Raw genomic sequence first — 16,102 nt, forward strand, 5'->3', positions numbered from 1 at the left:
ATGCAATTTCCGATATTATTATGGTAAAAGCTCCAGCTCGCCGTTCTCACCGCCGTGCTGCGCCGCCTGCGATCACCCAGAACCATCAGGACCGTCGGTTTTTTCCGTCCCGCTCGTATGTCGTACCAAGTGGGTCAAACCACTGTTACCGAATATCCCATCCCCATTGCACATACAAGGTTGCCCTCGCGAAAACACCCCGCAGGCTCGAGCGCGGAAGACAGAGAAGAAGATCTTCAGGTACAATTCACCTAACAAGCCGATGTAGGCAGGGCACTCCGCGAATCGCATCTCGGCAGCCGTTGGCCGCCCCGCAACGAGCGCCCGAGCTAATCGCTAAACGGCCCGTGCGCCACATGTACGAAATACGCCTGCACGTTTACTACAAGGAACCGTCTACAACGTGCATCCTTATGCATGGAAGCCAGGCCCCAGTATGAACCTAGGTGTCGGGAAGTGCGCGTTCACAATTGATGTGATGATGGCCAAGGCTACCGGGCTCCCTCGGCGATCGTTCGTGATGCGTATCTCGTAACGAGCCCCCAGTCTACGCGGATAGCTGGGTAGCAACAGCGTGCGTGCACTCCGCGTGTTGAAGACCATTCAATGCGCATCTCGGCAGCTTCAAAGCGATTCTTCATCATGCTACCCACCTCATTAACGGCATGACCGTCGCAACGCCCTCACGCCCACAAGCCCACCGTATGAGCGCCGCGAAGACATTGCGCTACTTTCGCGCAATTTACCTCGAGAAGAACTCTAGGATCCAGAGCAACATCGCATGTTAGCTGAGCGCATTGTGCGGGTTGAAAAGACGGAGGTTGAAGGGGAGGGGTGGTCGGGAGAGCAGGTGAGGCTTTGGAGCGGGACTGTGACGCCTGATGCATGTGAGGAGAGGAGGTTTGAAGTGGACTTCTTGTTTACGAGAGATGTTGGGAGGGGATGATCTAGGAACGACGGGACGAGAAGGAGTTGACTGTGGAGGAGCTATATATCGATGTGCCTGCGCAGCATGACATGAACAACTAACAAAACGCTTCAAGCCCGTCTACACAGACACGATCAGACCTGCCACACCATCCCCACCTCCCCCATCCCCTCCAACCACGCTCACTCGCAATCGCTTCCAGACTACTGTCAGTCCCGTCCGTTGCCAAGAAATGTTCTACAATTACGTGATATCCACTCCTTCCCCTTTCCAAACAAAAAAGCAAAACACATACGATCCCCATCTTTACCAGCAACGCCCATAGACGCCTGAACGTTGTAAACCCGGTCGCTCAAGCCACCTCTTAGTCGCCAAAGTGATGCTTTTAGTACAAAAAGATGAAGTGAACCAACAAATGAGAGAGAAAGAGAGAAGAGAGGACGGCTACATATCCGTGATCATAGCTTGGTCGTCTTGACGCTGGCCCTCGGCCACGATACCGAGGAGACGGGCGTAGGGGACTGTTATACGCTGGAGGTCGCGGTGTTTGCCTGTGTGGGAGATTAGCATACTGGATTCGTGATGTCGTAGAAGGGAGGGAGGACTTACCTAGAATCAACACGGCTTCCTTGAGCAACTCCTCCCTCTTCCAGCCACAAATCTCCTCAGGCTCTTTCATCGCTTCGTCTTGCTCGTCGGCACCTTCTTCTTCTTCAGATACGAGACTACCCATAAGACTGCGTAGTAGCTCTTCGATCTTGCCTTTGAGGCCTTCGGCACCGAGACGCTTGACGTACATGGTGAGGTAGATCTTGAACTCTTCTCTTGCACCCAGTGTACGGGCAGCAGCGACACGGTTCTCAAGATGAGCAACACTAGCCGAGCTCTCAAAGGTCTCGTAGCCTTCTGCAGAGACGAGGATCTTGATGAGGCGCTGGAGGTGGAAGGCGCGGCCTTGGAGGAGGGATTGGTTTGTTGTGTTGCGCTCGAGCGCGGGGATGATGCCTGCTGAGATGTTTTCCATGGAGACCTGGTCGTCTTTTTCTTTCGGCGCGGCGTTCTTGTCTTTTGAGGAGCGGATGTTGCCGACGGAGGAATCGGTCGAGTTCCAGTACTGACTTGTGACGCCCCACCAGGGTTCAGATATCCGTTGCCAGATGTACATGTCGGGGTTGTAGGCGTAACCCTCACCGTTGGACATGGCCACTGTTATCCGACCTGCTGAGTTGAGACGTGCGAAGACGATACCGGGGGACCGGGTGAGGTGGGGTCCTTGGGCGTAGGCTGCTACGTCGAGGATGGGCGCTAGGGAGATGGGTGGGTGGGGTGCAGACATTGTCTTGAGATTCCAGACGTAGCACATGCCGACTGCTGTTATGCACATTAGCCACCAGCCGCGGCAGTCCATGATCACTGGTTGAGCCTCTAAAACCATGGCGTTGAGCGTCCGTCGGCCGGCTGGCGTCCATGCGTATACTGATCCATCCTCACATGCTGCTGCGAATAAGTTTGTGTTGCCAGTCACCAGGAGTACGGCCTTTGGTAAGAAGTCTTGCCAAAGTGACTGTCCTTTGCTGGTGCATGTCAACCGCGTAGGGTCGTGATCTTGTGGCCGTCCCGTCCGCGATGGTCCGCTGGCATTGCGCGCTTCTAGAACAACCGTGTCTGGTATTTCCGCTTTGCCTGTGTTGGCATCGACGCCACTCTGCGGTGGCTCGCTGCCGTCCATAGTTCGCACGATGACGCTTCTCACTTTCGGTACGGCTAACCGCACTTGAGCGAGGGCCATGGAAGGGTTGACGATGGCCGGTCTTAGGACTTTTGGAGGCTCTGTCATTTCGTTGTTCTTAGCAGCTGCAGCAGCGGGAGGGACAAGACCATTTTCACTGTTTATAACGATTGCTGCGCCTCCAGGCTTCACCGAACCAGCCAGTCTTTTCTCCACTTGCCGGTCCTCATCGCCTTCGATCTCGGCAAATTTCCGCTTGTTCCCTATAAGCATGGATGCAAGTCCGCCTCTCGGGAAACCATCGTAGGGCTTTGAAAGGTCTAGAATGTTGTGGGGATTGTCACTCCTGCCGCCTGACGTTGTCGTCGCAGAAAGGAGCTGTGTTTGAGGTAACGAGGACTCGCCAACACCAGATGAAGATGACATGAGCATAGGTGCTATACGCTTCTTGCCATCCTTGGTGACAGTCACTCTTTGCTTGAGCTTCTCCACCCTCACATCTGGGGGTGGCTCAGCCGGGGCCTGTGGTGGTGCCGCGCCGCCCGATCCGTTGGTGAGGGTTGTCGAAGGAGTGACGCCGTTGGTGCCGTTCGTGATAGTCGGTGGTTGAACTGCACCTCCGTCGCCCATTAGTGCACCCATCCTGCCTTGAACGCCCTTCAGCTCCCCACTCTTACTGCTCTCTTCCAGAAGTAGCGCGTCTGTGCCCTCGATGATACCAACTCTTCTTCCGGCACCGAACTTAGCGAGTGTCTTTTCGTTTTCCGCAAATGTCGCTGGGTAGCCGAGTTCTCCGGGTTCGAAAACAAGAGTCATGATGCTGCCGTCCAAGCTCGTTGCGTATAGCGTCTCTCCGTTTGGCGACCATGCCAAGTCGGAGATGGATTTGCTAGCCAACTCTTGCGAGCACATGAATGGCCTGGGGAAGCTCGTATTCCACACACTCAGGCATTTGTCCTGGCCTGCGCAAGCGACAATAGTAACCGTCTGCTGGTTAATGGTTCCGTCTTTTTCTGGCCGTGGCTCATCCCGGTAAAACAGCCTTGGGGAGAACGAGGTTACTTCAACGGGCCCTTCGTGGCCGACCAGACTGATATCTCCATCCCAGGTTCCACGCGCAAGAATAGCGACGGAGCTGACTGGCCCATTTGTAGCGTTTGCAGCAGCGATATGTGCGCCGTCGGGTGACCACGAGCAGCGGCGGAAGTATGTGGTGAGTGGGGAGGTCTGAAAGGGTGCGGTTATGGTGTGGTCCAGGACGAAGTTGTTGACCTGGTCTTGCTGCGAGGCGTTCGGGGGCGGGGAGTTGAATCGGTAGACTTTGATAGTGCGGTCATCGCTAGCGGTAGCGAAATATTTGTTGGCGGGGTCAAATGTTATGCCCTTGACGTGACTCTGGTGGTTTGATAGCGTCTTCAGCTTCTCAAAGGAATGCCCAGACCAGACTACCACTTTCGAGTCCAACCCCACTGACACCAATATTGATGAGTCAAATGACCACCCCAGATCTTGTACGTCGTTGTCGTGCCCTATCAGGCGGCGAATGACGCGCCAATTCTCGACGGGCGGCGGTTCGTTCGATCCTGTAATGCTATCAGCCTACGTCCCTTGTACCTGCCTAACGTATACCCACCAAATGCTGTATGTGTTGGCGCATTCTTGTCGAGCGCATAGACGCATACTATCTTGTCGTCTGCGCCAGACGCCAGATATTTGCCGTTAGAAGAGAAGCGGACCGCATGGATGGTGCCGGAGTGGTTGCTGACAGCCGCGAGCTGCTTCGGCTTCGTATACGAGGGGTCGTTGGAATTTAGAATGGCCTCGGTAGACCAGACACGTACATAGCCGTCTACAGATGGTGTTAGCAATATTCTGGGGTGCAGCGCATCGCGTGGGCATCGAGGGTGGGTTGACGAACCTCCGGCGGCCGTGGCCAGGCGCGATCCATCAGGGGAAACGTGGCAGCTGTATACTTCAAAGTCTTTCTGTTCGCCTAGTAGGAATGCATGTCAGTAAGATGCTAGCAGAAAAGGGCATGCATGCGCGGGTGCACCCACCGGGATGAGTTAACCACTGTGGTTTAATGAGATGCATGGTCGCGTAGGTGTCGCTAGCAGTTGAATCATGCTATTGCGCGACCATGAAAGTAGTATGAGGAGTATTGGGTGCGGTGGTGGAGGGTTGGTGGTTGAGGCGCACGTTGTGGTGCAGCGCGACAGTTGTCTGGTGTTGGCGACGCGATCTCGCGGTTGACGCTACTTGGCAGACGTTTGGGCAGGGGTTTAAGGTTTAGGTGCATGCGCCGATCGCAAAGTGCATGCTAAACGAGCGGCTCATGGTAGAGGGAATCAAACATCAAGTGTATTTAGAGTATGGCATGTGCTTGTGGTAATACAGTGAACTTGGTGTTCCTTCACCTTGGTCTCTCTGATTCCCTGAGAGGCAGCCCTAGAGAAGTCTCAAATGCTACTTGCACTTCCCGCTCCGCCATTGGTTGCCCCTTCACAAAGACACCTAAAAACAGTACTAGACTAGCTACATGCAGCTCTTCCGTTATTAGATTCTTCATCCGGGTGGTCATTTGGACCCTTGTAGTGGATAGTCATGATATGCTGCTGCGTGCGCGTGCCCATCCTCACCGGCAAAACTCATTTGAAGTTGCCCCGGACTTATTGCGAAATTCCACTCTCGACTGTAGTCCAAGTTGGAGCTGAGGTAGGCGAGGTTCAGGAGGAGATCGGTGGCAGCGTGAGCGGTTGGTGCAGATGTTGTGGGTTGTGTCGCTAGTTGTGTCGTTCATTTCGCCTTCTTCCTCTTCTTAAACACCACAGCCGGAGCAGCTGGCGCGTCCTCTTCTGTCTTGACAATAGTCTCAGCAGCCTTCGCCTCCGCTTCCTCGGCGGTGGGTATATCCTGAAGGGTGTTCGTGCCGCTGTCATCTTCAACTTCGGCTTTCACTCCATCCTCTTGGTCTTCTTTCTTCACTTCAGCCTGTGGCTTCTTTTTCCCAAGCAAACTCTCGATATCGTCGTCGCCGCCCTTACTGCCTGGAAAACTCTTGTAGGTATGTCCCCAGCCCTTCCGTTTCGTGATCAGCTCACCAGCAGCCTCCCGCTCCTCTTCATCCTCGTCAAGTTGCCTCTTCCGCACGCCCTTGTTCAGCGACGTGGCCTTGAATTCTCCATCTTCTGTCACTTCTCCCACAACTTCCTCCTTGACCGTCTTCCATTCACCTGCTATCGCCATGTCGCCTCTTGCGGCCGCAGGAAGCGCCACGCCCATGGCTGCTAACTGCTCCCATTGTCGTTTCCTGTCATCTACTGTCGCCTTCTGTTGTGGTTTCTTCTCATATGTAGGTTTGCCGCCTACGCCGGTTGCGACGGAAGGTGTGGATGCGGATGGTACGAGGCCATTTAGACGTGCGACCTCTGCTTGTGCGCGCGCCTGGTTGCGCTTTTCGTTCTCTTGTTCGCGATGGAGCCCCTTGAGACTGCGCTGGATGTTGCCTTGGTGGCGGCCGGTCGCTTCGTGTTGCGCGCGTTCGAATTTGGTGTCCTTCACAAACGTGGAGCAGAACTTGCACCAGTATTTTGGCTGTAGCTTAGTTAGTGTATGACGCGCTTATCAGGCCTAGTCTTACTTACTGTTGACTTCCAGTACTCCGCCATGGTCGTGTGTCGTGGAGTGACGTGCAACCAGCGACAGTCGGGGAAAGCTTACCTGGCGCACGGTGCACCTCGGCGGTCCGCAACGCTAGAAAAGACGAGTTCGCATAGCGTGAACCACGGCTGCGGGTCTTTCACCGCTCTCCACCCCAAACCCTAATCGCTCTTCACATGTCTTCTAGCTTATTTCCTTCTTGGTCAAAGTTTTCGACTCGATTTTCCATATTCAGCAGGCCATGGCCCCGCCATCAGATCCTTGCACGTCGTTGCGATGACTAAGAAGAGTATAGATTTGCCCTAGGGACACCGGGTAGCAGCAGAAAGCAAGCCCTTATTATCATCACGCCCTTCCTACGTACTGACTGGTCGACTACACCAACATGGCTGAGCTAAAGGATGCCAGACGCCTTAGCGAAGCGCGTGAACACATTCTTCTGCCGCCTTAGCCGTCACTCTCTATCCTGTCTGATCGTATAGACAATGTCCCTCTGTGACACCCCGCAATTCCATGAAGCCTCAGATGGCTGTGTCACTGGCTTCAGCTGTCATACAACTTGTCAACTTTGCGAGGAAAGTGATCCAAAAGGACAAGGTGGGCAAGGTATCTAAATCCACCAGCACCACCCTAGGAGAGGCTACACTGCTCGATGACGCCATCGCTAATCTCGGCGACTTATCACAACAACTTGAGAAGGCACGACGCGCATACTACAAGTCACATATATCCCCTAATCAGGAAATTGCAGATGCGCAACTGGTTGCATTGGTGAAGGATGGTGGGGGAGTGGCGAGGATCTTACAGGCAACACTGGATCAAGCGAAGCGCGACGATGACGTCGACGAGGAGACGGTGCTTGCACAAGGATTACGCAGCATTCTGAGCTTGTACTACAGCCAGAAGACGATATGTGATCTTGCGGACAAACTTGACTCTATTCGCAAGCGAGTAGATGTCGCTCTGCTTGCCTCGCTCCGGTCAGTGAGATGTCACCAATGCGACCACACATTGACCCAGATTATAGACAGCATGCGGCTCAACAGCATTCAGTTCATTCGGAGAAAAGACGGCTTCCGGTGGACGGCGATACAGGACCTGATACACTCCTCCTCCAGTCTATCGCGCATCACGATTGGAAAACTACGGAGACGGTTGATGTCGCTGCATTTTCAGACACATTCGAGAACTCCGTCGTAAACAATGATATGGAACGCCGTTTCGCCAGCTTGATGTTGGCGCGCTTGCATTTCACTGGCATGCACGATCGGTACAAGACGATTCCTGTTGCGCACCCAGGAACCTCGCAATGGATATTCGATGCAAGTCCCGAACAGCCCAACATTGATGACTTCGACTCCTTTCCTCGGTGGCTCACAGCAACAGGGTGTAGCAATACATATTGGATACGTGGCAAACCGGGTACTGGGAAGAGTACGCTGATGAAATTTGTGTTCAGTCACCCTCGCACCGCCGCCCACCTACGCGCCTGGGCCAAAGGAAGGACACTTGTCAAAGCGAGCTTTTGGTTTTCTAGTCTGGGCAACGACATGCAAAAGTCGCGTATGGGGCTTTTACAAACCTTGCTCCACTCTGCGCTCAAAGGCGACACGGAGACGCTGATCCGAGTCTTTCATTGTCGCTGGCAAGAATTCCTTGCTTCTGGTGGAGGTAGACAACCTTTCACTTGGCTTGAGTTGCGTCAGGCCTTCATAACGATGATCTCTATACCTAGCAAACCAAGATCGTTCTTCTTCGCAATCGATGGCCTAGACGAACTCGACAGTGGCCTGAACGACGTTCTTCAATTGATCAAAGACATACCCAAATATTCGCACTCCAAGGTTTGTGTTGTCAGTCGATCTTCACCAGAGCTCCTTCGCGCATTTGCAGGCCAGCCTAATCTACGCCCTGAACGTTTGAATCGCCAGGATATCTTCAACTACGTCACGGCCTCCCTGGCAAGGTCGCAAGTATACGTCAAGCTCAGCAAAACGGATCCTGCTCGCGCTACTGAACTGGTCAAAGGTATAGCTAAGAAGGCAGCCGGCATTTTTCTCTGGGCATACATCGTGGCACAGTTGTTGCTTGATGATCTGTCGCCTACAGCCCGCATAGGCAGTCTCATTGCTCGGCTCGAGGCAATACCATCTGGACTAGAGCAACTATTCACCAAGCTTCTCGGACGTCTGGACACGGAGCATCTCAAGCACGCATCGGAACTCCTCCGTCTGATGACGATAAAACCACGACCCCTTCTGCTCGAGCTATGGTTTGCAGACGGCAAAACGACGACGCTGCATTGAGGAATATAGCCCGGCCGCTGTCACACAATGAGATACTCGAGCGTCTCGAAATGATGATTCGTCGACTGATTTCCCGATGCAGAGGCTTTCTAGAGACAGGGAGCCAAAGCGGAAGCCCAAGTTTTGAATTATCAAAGAGTAAGTGGAGATTCCATCACGGATCAGGTTATAGCTCACCACCTTTAGCATCTCACGTTACCTGGACACACCGCATTGCGAAAGACTTTGTCCGATCTCGACGAACATGGAACATCATACTTGACAATACCGGGCATGATGCTTTCGATCCTGAGTGGCACTGGGCCAACGGTCAACTAGGTCTATTCAAGACCGTTGCCGGGACCACCAGCACCAAGACCTCTCACTTCCTATCTTGCGTCGAGTACGCACTTCGACTAGAACAGCGGCTCAACATCTGCCCAGTCAAGTTCCTAGATGAAGTCGGCCGTACCGCAACGATATATGCGACTGTATACGACGACATCGTGCCTCGGAGACTCAAAGGCACTATCAACAGCTTTCTAGAGTTCGCTGTACTGTTCAATCTCGTAGGCTACCTTCGTGGCAGAGGCCTAACCCTATCGAAAGAGGAGTTATCACATGCTTCTCGCTTGTTAGGCGCGCTGGACGCAAAGAAGTGGGAAGTGTTTGTAAAGCGTTTTGACCACGCTGGGATCTGGAGTAAGGAGTTTGAAGAAAGAAAAAAGGATATGCATCGAGTTATGGATAGCTTGCTTGATCGTGGAGGCGGTGAGTCAAGATGGCAAAGAGCGAGGAAGAGACTATCTGGGCAGAAGAAGACGTGAGTCGTTATGTGTCGCGTTTGCATCAGCTTCTTGAAGACGATGGGGCAGATCCTGATGGGGCGAATATGTTACGTCATGACCATGGGCTGCTTCAACGACACATTGACGATATATCTATCCAAAAACACATTACCTTCCACATACGACCATAGGATCATGAAAATTAGGCTTCCCGTCCGCTCAGCCATATACAAGCATGATACCGGCGGATTAGTAGTCAGGTGGGTGACCACTAGCGAATCCCCGCTGTTGTATGTTTTTGACCTTTTTTGCTAGTTGGGCTATCTTTTTGCTACTCTGGCCATAAGTAGGGATGGTATCATCGCAGTGCATCCATACTGCACAAACTCCGCCCACCACAACCTTACAACACCTGCCACGGCATCAACATCCATCTTCCACCCACTCTGCCTCACTCCATCTTCGGCGCCCTCAAGTTCAAGTTCTCATACTCCGGCAACTCCCACCTCTTCTCCTTCCCCTCCGGCAGCCACCCCGCAAGCCACCCGAGCACCTTATCCACCCTCATCGTCGAAATCGACCAAAGCACCCATCCCACAGCCCAGACTCCCCATGCCGACTCCGGAAAGAACCTCCATTCCTCCACCAACGGCCCCAGTTCCTGACACTCCTCAATCGGCTGCTTCATCTCCTTCTGATACGTTTGCAGCGCCGCGTCGACATCACTGCCACACCGCGCCAGCTCGCCAGCGAGGACATACGCGCCAATGAGTGACAGTGTTGTGCCCATGCCTGTGAAGGCTGAGGGACAGTATCCCGCGTCTCCGAGTAAGACAACTCGATCTTTATACAATTGCCCGCTTGGCATCTTGACCTGACCGATTTCCGTAGCGTAGAAATCCTTCACATCCTCCAACCCCTTCAGGAACCGCGGACACTCCCACCCCGCATCACCATACTCCTCGCTCCAAACAGTCTTCTGCTCATCCAATGGCTTCTTATACGTACCCCTGATGCGACTCGCCCGCTCCTCACGGTTATTCAAGAGGAAGAGGTAGACTTGTGTGACGGGACGGTCGCCCGTGCGCGTCATGACCATGCGGTTCTGCGGACCGAAGTATATCCGCGCGAGGCTGTTTTCTGAGGGCAGGCGCGGGACGTTGTAGTACGCAGCGTGTATGTTGAGCGATTTGAAGGACGCGTCACTGGTGTCTTGACCAAATGCGAGACGCCGGGTCCGTGAAGATTGGCCGTCTGCGGCGATGACGAGGTCGAATGTCGATGTCGAACCCGAGGAGAAAGTCACTGTTGTTGTCTTTGTCGATGGATTTGGTGAGAGTGCAGTGATCGTCGTATCGAAGACATACTTCAAACTCCCACCATACCCTTGTTCGTCCAGTATTTCGCGCTCCTGCAGACTGATATCATAAACCAACCTCACAAAATCCCCCCTCATAAACTCAAACTCGTTCGTCAGCGTCCTTCCCGGATTCTCCCCCGCAGCCGTCACACCAAACTGCATCAAGCTCTTGCCGTTTCCATCTATGAATTCTAGGCCGCTTTCATGGACACAGTAGGGCCGGAGTGTTTCGAGAAGACCCAGTTTGGTCATGATGGGGATGCCGTGGGCTTTTAGGTCGATTTGCTGGCCCCCGGTGCGGAGGGAGGGGTAGCGTTCTAGGATTGTGATGGTGTGGAGGGGGTTGCTGCGTTGGAGGATGAGGGCGAGGAGGGGACCGCAGACGCCGGCGCCGGTTATGAGGATGTTTAGGGGGGGTGAGGTTGGCATTACTGTGGTGGTAGGACAGGGCTAGGAAATGGAGTTTGTAGGTATAGAAGAATAGGGAATGATGCTCGTAGGTATAGAAGAGCAGGCAGTATCCTGGAACACAACGATATAACTCAATGATAACCGGGTCTATCCTTCCGGACATCTTCATTCTTGTATTGACATTGCTACACAAAGCCGGCGCAGTACGATGCTCCTCCGACGGCATTCTCGCTCATTCAGGCGGAGACCGTGTTCTCCGAACTCTTCTCCGAACGCTGTTAATGCGGACATAAAAGGCGATAGCCGTTAGGGATCCAATGGCGGAGCAATTTGGACTGTTGCCTTGGCATCCTTGCTGACTCTGCTGCAGTCTGCGTCAGCGCGCATGAGTGTCTGTACGCCGTTTGTCGCTCAACGAAGAAGGATACGTGCCTTTTGAAGACTGTAGCCTAGATGACGTACTACGGTTCACATTGTAATGCTGTTGAAGGTCACGGGCGTTGTTGAACAAGAGTAGTTGATAGTTGACAGGATGAACGTCGTGATGATGCAGACTTCAGGGTCTGCGGGCGGATCACCTGTCGGCGCCAAGCAAAAGTGAAGCTCGTCGCTTCGCATCACGAACGCCAACCCACTCGCCTTCTGCGCTACATCGACACATAGGTCACCAAGCCCTGTACATATCAACTTACAGCCGGTTATCGCCGACGTCAGACTCTCGAAAAGTCAACAAGCCGCACACGGTCCACCAAATCTCGCAATGGCCATCCTAGGGACGGCCCTCAACGGCATCGGCGCGCTCTTCCTCACACATGCGTACGTGTACACGTAGCTCATATCTACATCTTCCCAGACAGAGGGTCAAATGAGCATCATCACACAATCCCTACTCCCAACTAACCCCCACCAGCGTCTACTCGACCCACGAACACACCGCAACCTTCGCATCCACGCCCCTCCCCCTCGACATCTCGCTCGAACTCCTCACCTCCATTCTTATCCTCTCCCTCGGCATCGTCATATCGTTTGCGCCACTAAAGCCAATACAATACGCACAATGGGCGGGCCAGATTTCGCGGGAAGGACGACACGGCGAGGGCTACTACACAAAAGAGGGCGAGGAGGTTCTGAGTGAGGGTGATCCGTATGCGTTTTTGGGTCTGGATGGCGGGATTGGTGGGAAGGGGGAGGGGAGGAAGGGGTTCTGGGATGTAAAGGGGAAGAGGAAAGAGTATGAGGAGTGGGTTAGGCAGGGTGGGAAACAGTAGATGGTTAAGCTCAGCGGGGGAGATTTGGGTTGAAGAAGTCCAGCGGATGGGCGTGGTACACTGGCAACGCGCACCGGTGGTGTGCGTGGGCATGCATATCGTCACGAAGCGTCTCATACCCGGTACGAAAGATGAATGTATGCGACCACCGTTATGCCTATCGTACATCGTCCGAAGGCCCAATCTCGATGCCCATACCCTGTGCCCCGAATGTCCAAAAACCCAGACGCCATGCTTGAACGAGCAAAACCAGCAATCCCAATCAATCTGTTCCCATAACCCTTTTCCTCTCCAATCCTTTCCTCACGCTTCGCTCGTCAACTTTTCAACCTGATTCCCTCCACAACCATTCACCCTACAAGCCCAGCACTCCTTTCCCTCCATCTCCTCACCAAGAGCCGCAACGTCCGCACTCTTCCTCCTCGGCCCCTCTGCATCCCCATTAACATCAACACCACTAACCCACCAGATCCCCGCCGCAATAACCTTCGCCACAACCTCCACCTCCGCCTCATCCCTCGGCGCATAAACCAGCATGAACTCCCTCGGAACAAACTTCCTACACCACCCACCCCTGGCAAGCGGATGTCTCTCACCCCACCCCATCTCAATCAACAGATTCGCATCCGCAGGATGCAACGTCATATGCATCGATCCATCACTAGGATGCGCATGACAAATCTCACCCCCACAAGTCCTCGTAATCGGCACACTGGTAAACAACCCCGAACTATGCTTCTCAAAGCAACTCGTACGTTCCAACAACCTATTCTCCGGATCCGCCGCAAGACCCTTAATCTTGGCTACTAAGCACGCATAAACCGCCGGCCCGCTCTTCTGCGTCTGCTGTCTCTGCGGCGCAATACCGCGGATGAGCGGTTTCGTGCCTTTGCGAGCGGGTAGCGAGGCAGGCGTGAAGTAGCCTTTTTGCGGACGGAAGTGTGGGGGGATGGCGATGGGGCGGAGGGGGTCGCGCAGGCAGATTAGAGAGAGGAGTTTGATTTTTAGGTAGCCGAGGGGGGTTGCTGGGGTGCCGCCGGGGCCGAGGGAGAGGAAGGCGCGGTAGTCTTTGTGGATGTAGAGGGCTGTTAGGGTGGGGAGGAGGAGGGCGAGCGTGGCGATGAGCATGTGGAGGTGGGTTTCTGTGAACATGCTTGGGTGGGGTGGTGGTATGGTTGGTTCGTAGGATGGGTGTAGGGTTGTGGTGGTGAGGTTGTGGGGGTCGACCATGTTGTATGTCCAGGTGCAGGTGATGTTTTTGGATGGTTGTCCTTGAGTAATTGAAGACGTGGAAATTGAACAAAGAAAGCAGGAAGTTGTTTGCTGACAGTCCTCTTATGACTTCCTTCGCAACTAGACAAGAGGAACAAGAACCGCGGAAGGTACAATAGCTCCGTGGCCCCAGTAAAGAAAGGAAGATCAGCCCCACACGTGCACTGCAGGAAGGAAGGTCGGTGAGTACCACGCGAGACTCAGGGTCCGCGGGACCTAAGAAGGGATGACGTTGAATTGATACAACAAACAAAGCTACCACTCAGATACCAAACAAAAGCCTCGATACCGTAGGAATCCAGAAGCAGAAGCCTAAAAGCCCCAAGTACCAACTCACCTCCCCACCACAAGCACACGCGACCCCTTCTTATAATCCCTCAGAAACGCCAGCAAACCAACGCAGCAACCATAGCGACCGACCGACCGCCCGACGTCAACCCCGTGGTCCCCCAAAACATAATCCACGTGCCTAGCCCCGCATCCGGTTAGCACGGCCCTCACCTGCATGTTTGTGGGGTTAGCGGCCGGCCGCGCTAGCAAGCCCATTGGCCCACATCACGGTGCCTGTGACGTTTGACCTAAATCAACAATGCTGGCCGTTCGCTTCCCATTCTCTCTGTTTATCCACCTGCTGCGAGTTACCTTCGTCATTCTGTCGTGGGTGCGTTTATGAGAAGATGGTCTGGGCGCTTTGAAGGTTTGCATCGCCGATGTGCGGGAGCAAGGGTGAGGGAATTGGGGGTTGTACGAAAGGGAGCGGGCATGATGCTGGTGAGGGGGATGCTGAGATCAGCTGTGCTCACGTGGTCTTGTGCACGGTTGTTCTTCTAGAAGAGGGGTTTTTGGGAAGCTGACTTCTCGTGTTCAGCCTCTTTCTTACGTATGCCGCTGTCTTGGAGTATGTGCTTGTTCGCTCGTCGCGGCATGAATTGGCGAGGTACGCTGGCACGCTTTGACCATCAGCTGGGTGTTCTGATCACCAATGGACGAACCGGAAGCTTGCCAGATGGTCATCAGGCGCGGGACTAGCGTAGTGGTATCAATACCCGCTAGTTCACGATAGCTGGTGTCGGCGTTGTTCGATAAGTACCCTGCAGCGTGCAGCATGCAGTGTGATCGGAGGAGCGGTGATGCGTGGCGCACTGTGAGCTCTTTGCATTATCGCCGAGCTCGGAACTTGGGTTCGAGAACATGGTTGTGAGTACACGGTCGTGCGTTTTTAGATTGAGGTAAACGGTTTGTTCATGGGTATGCGTGCTTGCAGCTATGTATTCCACAGTTGGGAAAGCATTTCAGTCGCCTCTCGATTGCATTGATACTCATAGCGCATCGGTACAAGCGATGCAAGAGCGATACGAGAGAAGAGAAGAGTGATCTAGAATCGAGACTTTCGAAATGGTAGAGCTGCTGGCTAATTGCGAAGATGGGTAGGCGATGGGCTAGGACCGCACAACGACGAAGGCTCTGCAGATTCCCGCGCGTTCCAGCGCATCACGCCGCAGTCGTGGATCAGTCTTCCCACGTAATCCGCACCTCAAGGAGCTTGTAGTTTGCGGGGAATCCAAGTTCAGTAAGACCATTACCCACATGTTCCTGCCGTCTGGGCCGCAAACGACTGTTCCATGATACCTCCTGAGCTCGACGTTTTCCAGTAATATTGACGAATACTGCCTCTTGCATGTTGGCCTCTCTCTGTTTTTCATCTGGCATGAACATCTCAAGCTCGACGGAGACCACTCTTTCGGCTTGGCGCGCGTCCATGTTCTTCAGGACCGACACTGCAGATTTTATCTCATGCATCATGTCAGACGTGAGAAAAAAACTCCTGTAGCCCCCTGGGCAGAAATTCATTATGAATGAAGGAAATTCTTTCTGGACTTGGACCAATTGAAGAAGGTCGATTTTCCGCTCTTCGCCGGTTCCGAATTTTGAGAGGCGTATGATGATGTAACGGTTGATCGTTCGTAGACTCTCGTATGGGCGCTTGATAAAGAAGACGTGCAGGTAATTGTTCAGTTGTCGGAAAGGGACGACGGGACTGTATAGCCGCAGCCTGATGGACGGAGACAGGTACATAGGCGCGAACTCGTCGTGGACTTGCTCATGAGAATTGACAAGGTTTATGGCGTCAGCACATTTTGGTGTTAGATGGAGGAATTCGGTGTAGATGGCGTTGCGTAGCTCTATATTCAGGACCTGAAATCAGCCCTGGGCAGGTAAATCGTGGGGTTTGGAGACCTCGTACCTCCGGGTAGGTCAAGGAAATTCGCTCTGTGGCGGTAGTGTGCGCTGCTTCGAAACTTAGTTTCCATCGACTGGCACTGCAGTGTCACACGACTCTTTTGACATACTTGAGCGCCATGCTGTTGTCGCAACGAGAAATAGAGTGCGTCTTTGACTC

At 53.6% G+C, this 16,102-nt stretch overlaps 6 protein-coding genes across 6 annotated transcripts; 2 read left to right on the plus strand and 4 right to left on the minus strand.

Annotated features, from left to right (window-relative positions):
• Positions 1-1,372: 1,372 nt before the first annotated feature.
• On the minus strand, positions 1,373-4,751 carry HIR1 (HIR complex subunit; the record flags this gene model as incomplete). Its single annotated transcript, XM_049348352.1, has 5 exons — positions 1,373-1,479; positions 1,538-4,240; positions 4,291-4,506; positions 4,576-4,650; positions 4,715-4,751. 5 exons carry the CDS (start codon positions 4,749-4,751, stop codon positions 1,373-1,375), a joined length of 3,138 nt encoding a protein of 1,045 aa, XP_049194423.1.
• A 702-nt stretch (positions 4,752-5,453) lies between these two features.
• Positions 5,454-6,325, minus strand: J4E93_010474 (uncharacterized protein; the record flags this gene model as incomplete). The annotated part of the gene is made up of 2 exons (XM_049348353.1): positions 5,454-6,251; positions 6,302-6,325. 2 exons carry the CDS (start codon positions 6,323-6,325, stop codon positions 5,454-5,456), a joined length of 822 nt encoding a protein of 273 aa, XP_049194424.1.
• A 505-nt stretch (positions 6,326-6,830) lies between these two features.
• J4E93_010475 (uncharacterized protein) lies at positions 6,831-7,517 on the plus strand (the record flags this gene model as incomplete). Its single annotated transcript, XM_049348354.1, has 1 exon — positions 6,831-7,517. The coding sequence occupies one exon, from the start codon at positions 6,831-6,833 to the stop codon at positions 7,515-7,517; it is 687 nt and encodes a 228-aa protein (XP_049194425.1).
• Positions 7,518-9,841: 2,324 nt separating this feature from the next.
• On the minus strand, positions 9,842-11,179 carry J4E93_010476 (uncharacterized protein; the record flags this gene model as incomplete). Its single annotated transcript, XM_049348355.1, has 1 exon — positions 9,842-11,179. One exon carries the CDS (start codon positions 11,177-11,179, stop codon positions 9,842-9,844), a length of 1,338 nt encoding a protein of 445 aa, XP_049194426.1.
• Positions 11,180-11,921: 742 nt separating this feature from the next.
• Positions 11,922-12,429, plus strand: J4E93_010477 (uncharacterized protein; the record flags this gene model as incomplete). Its single annotated transcript, XM_049348356.1, has 2 exons — positions 11,922-11,977; positions 12,072-12,429. The coding sequence occupies 2 exons, from the start codon at positions 11,922-11,924 to the stop codon at positions 12,427-12,429; spliced, it is 414 nt and encodes a 137-aa protein (XP_049194427.1).
• A 303-nt stretch (positions 12,430-12,732) lies between these two features.
• Positions 12,733-13,581, minus strand: J4E93_010478 (uncharacterized protein; the record flags this gene model as incomplete). Its single annotated transcript, XM_049348357.1, has 1 exon — positions 12,733-13,581. The coding sequence occupies one exon, from the start codon at positions 13,579-13,581 to the stop codon at positions 12,733-12,735; it is 849 nt and encodes a 282-aa protein (XP_049194428.1).
• Positions 13,582-16,102: the final 2,521 nt, after the last annotated feature.

Source organism: Alternaria ventricosa, assembly GCF_023758065.1.
Source record: "Alternaria ventricosa strain BMP 2768 chromosome Unknown scaffold_31, whole genome shotgun sequence".
Classification (NCBI taxonomy): Eukaryota; Fungi; Ascomycota; class Dothideomycetes; order Pleosporales; family Pleosporaceae; genus Alternaria; species Alternaria ventricosa.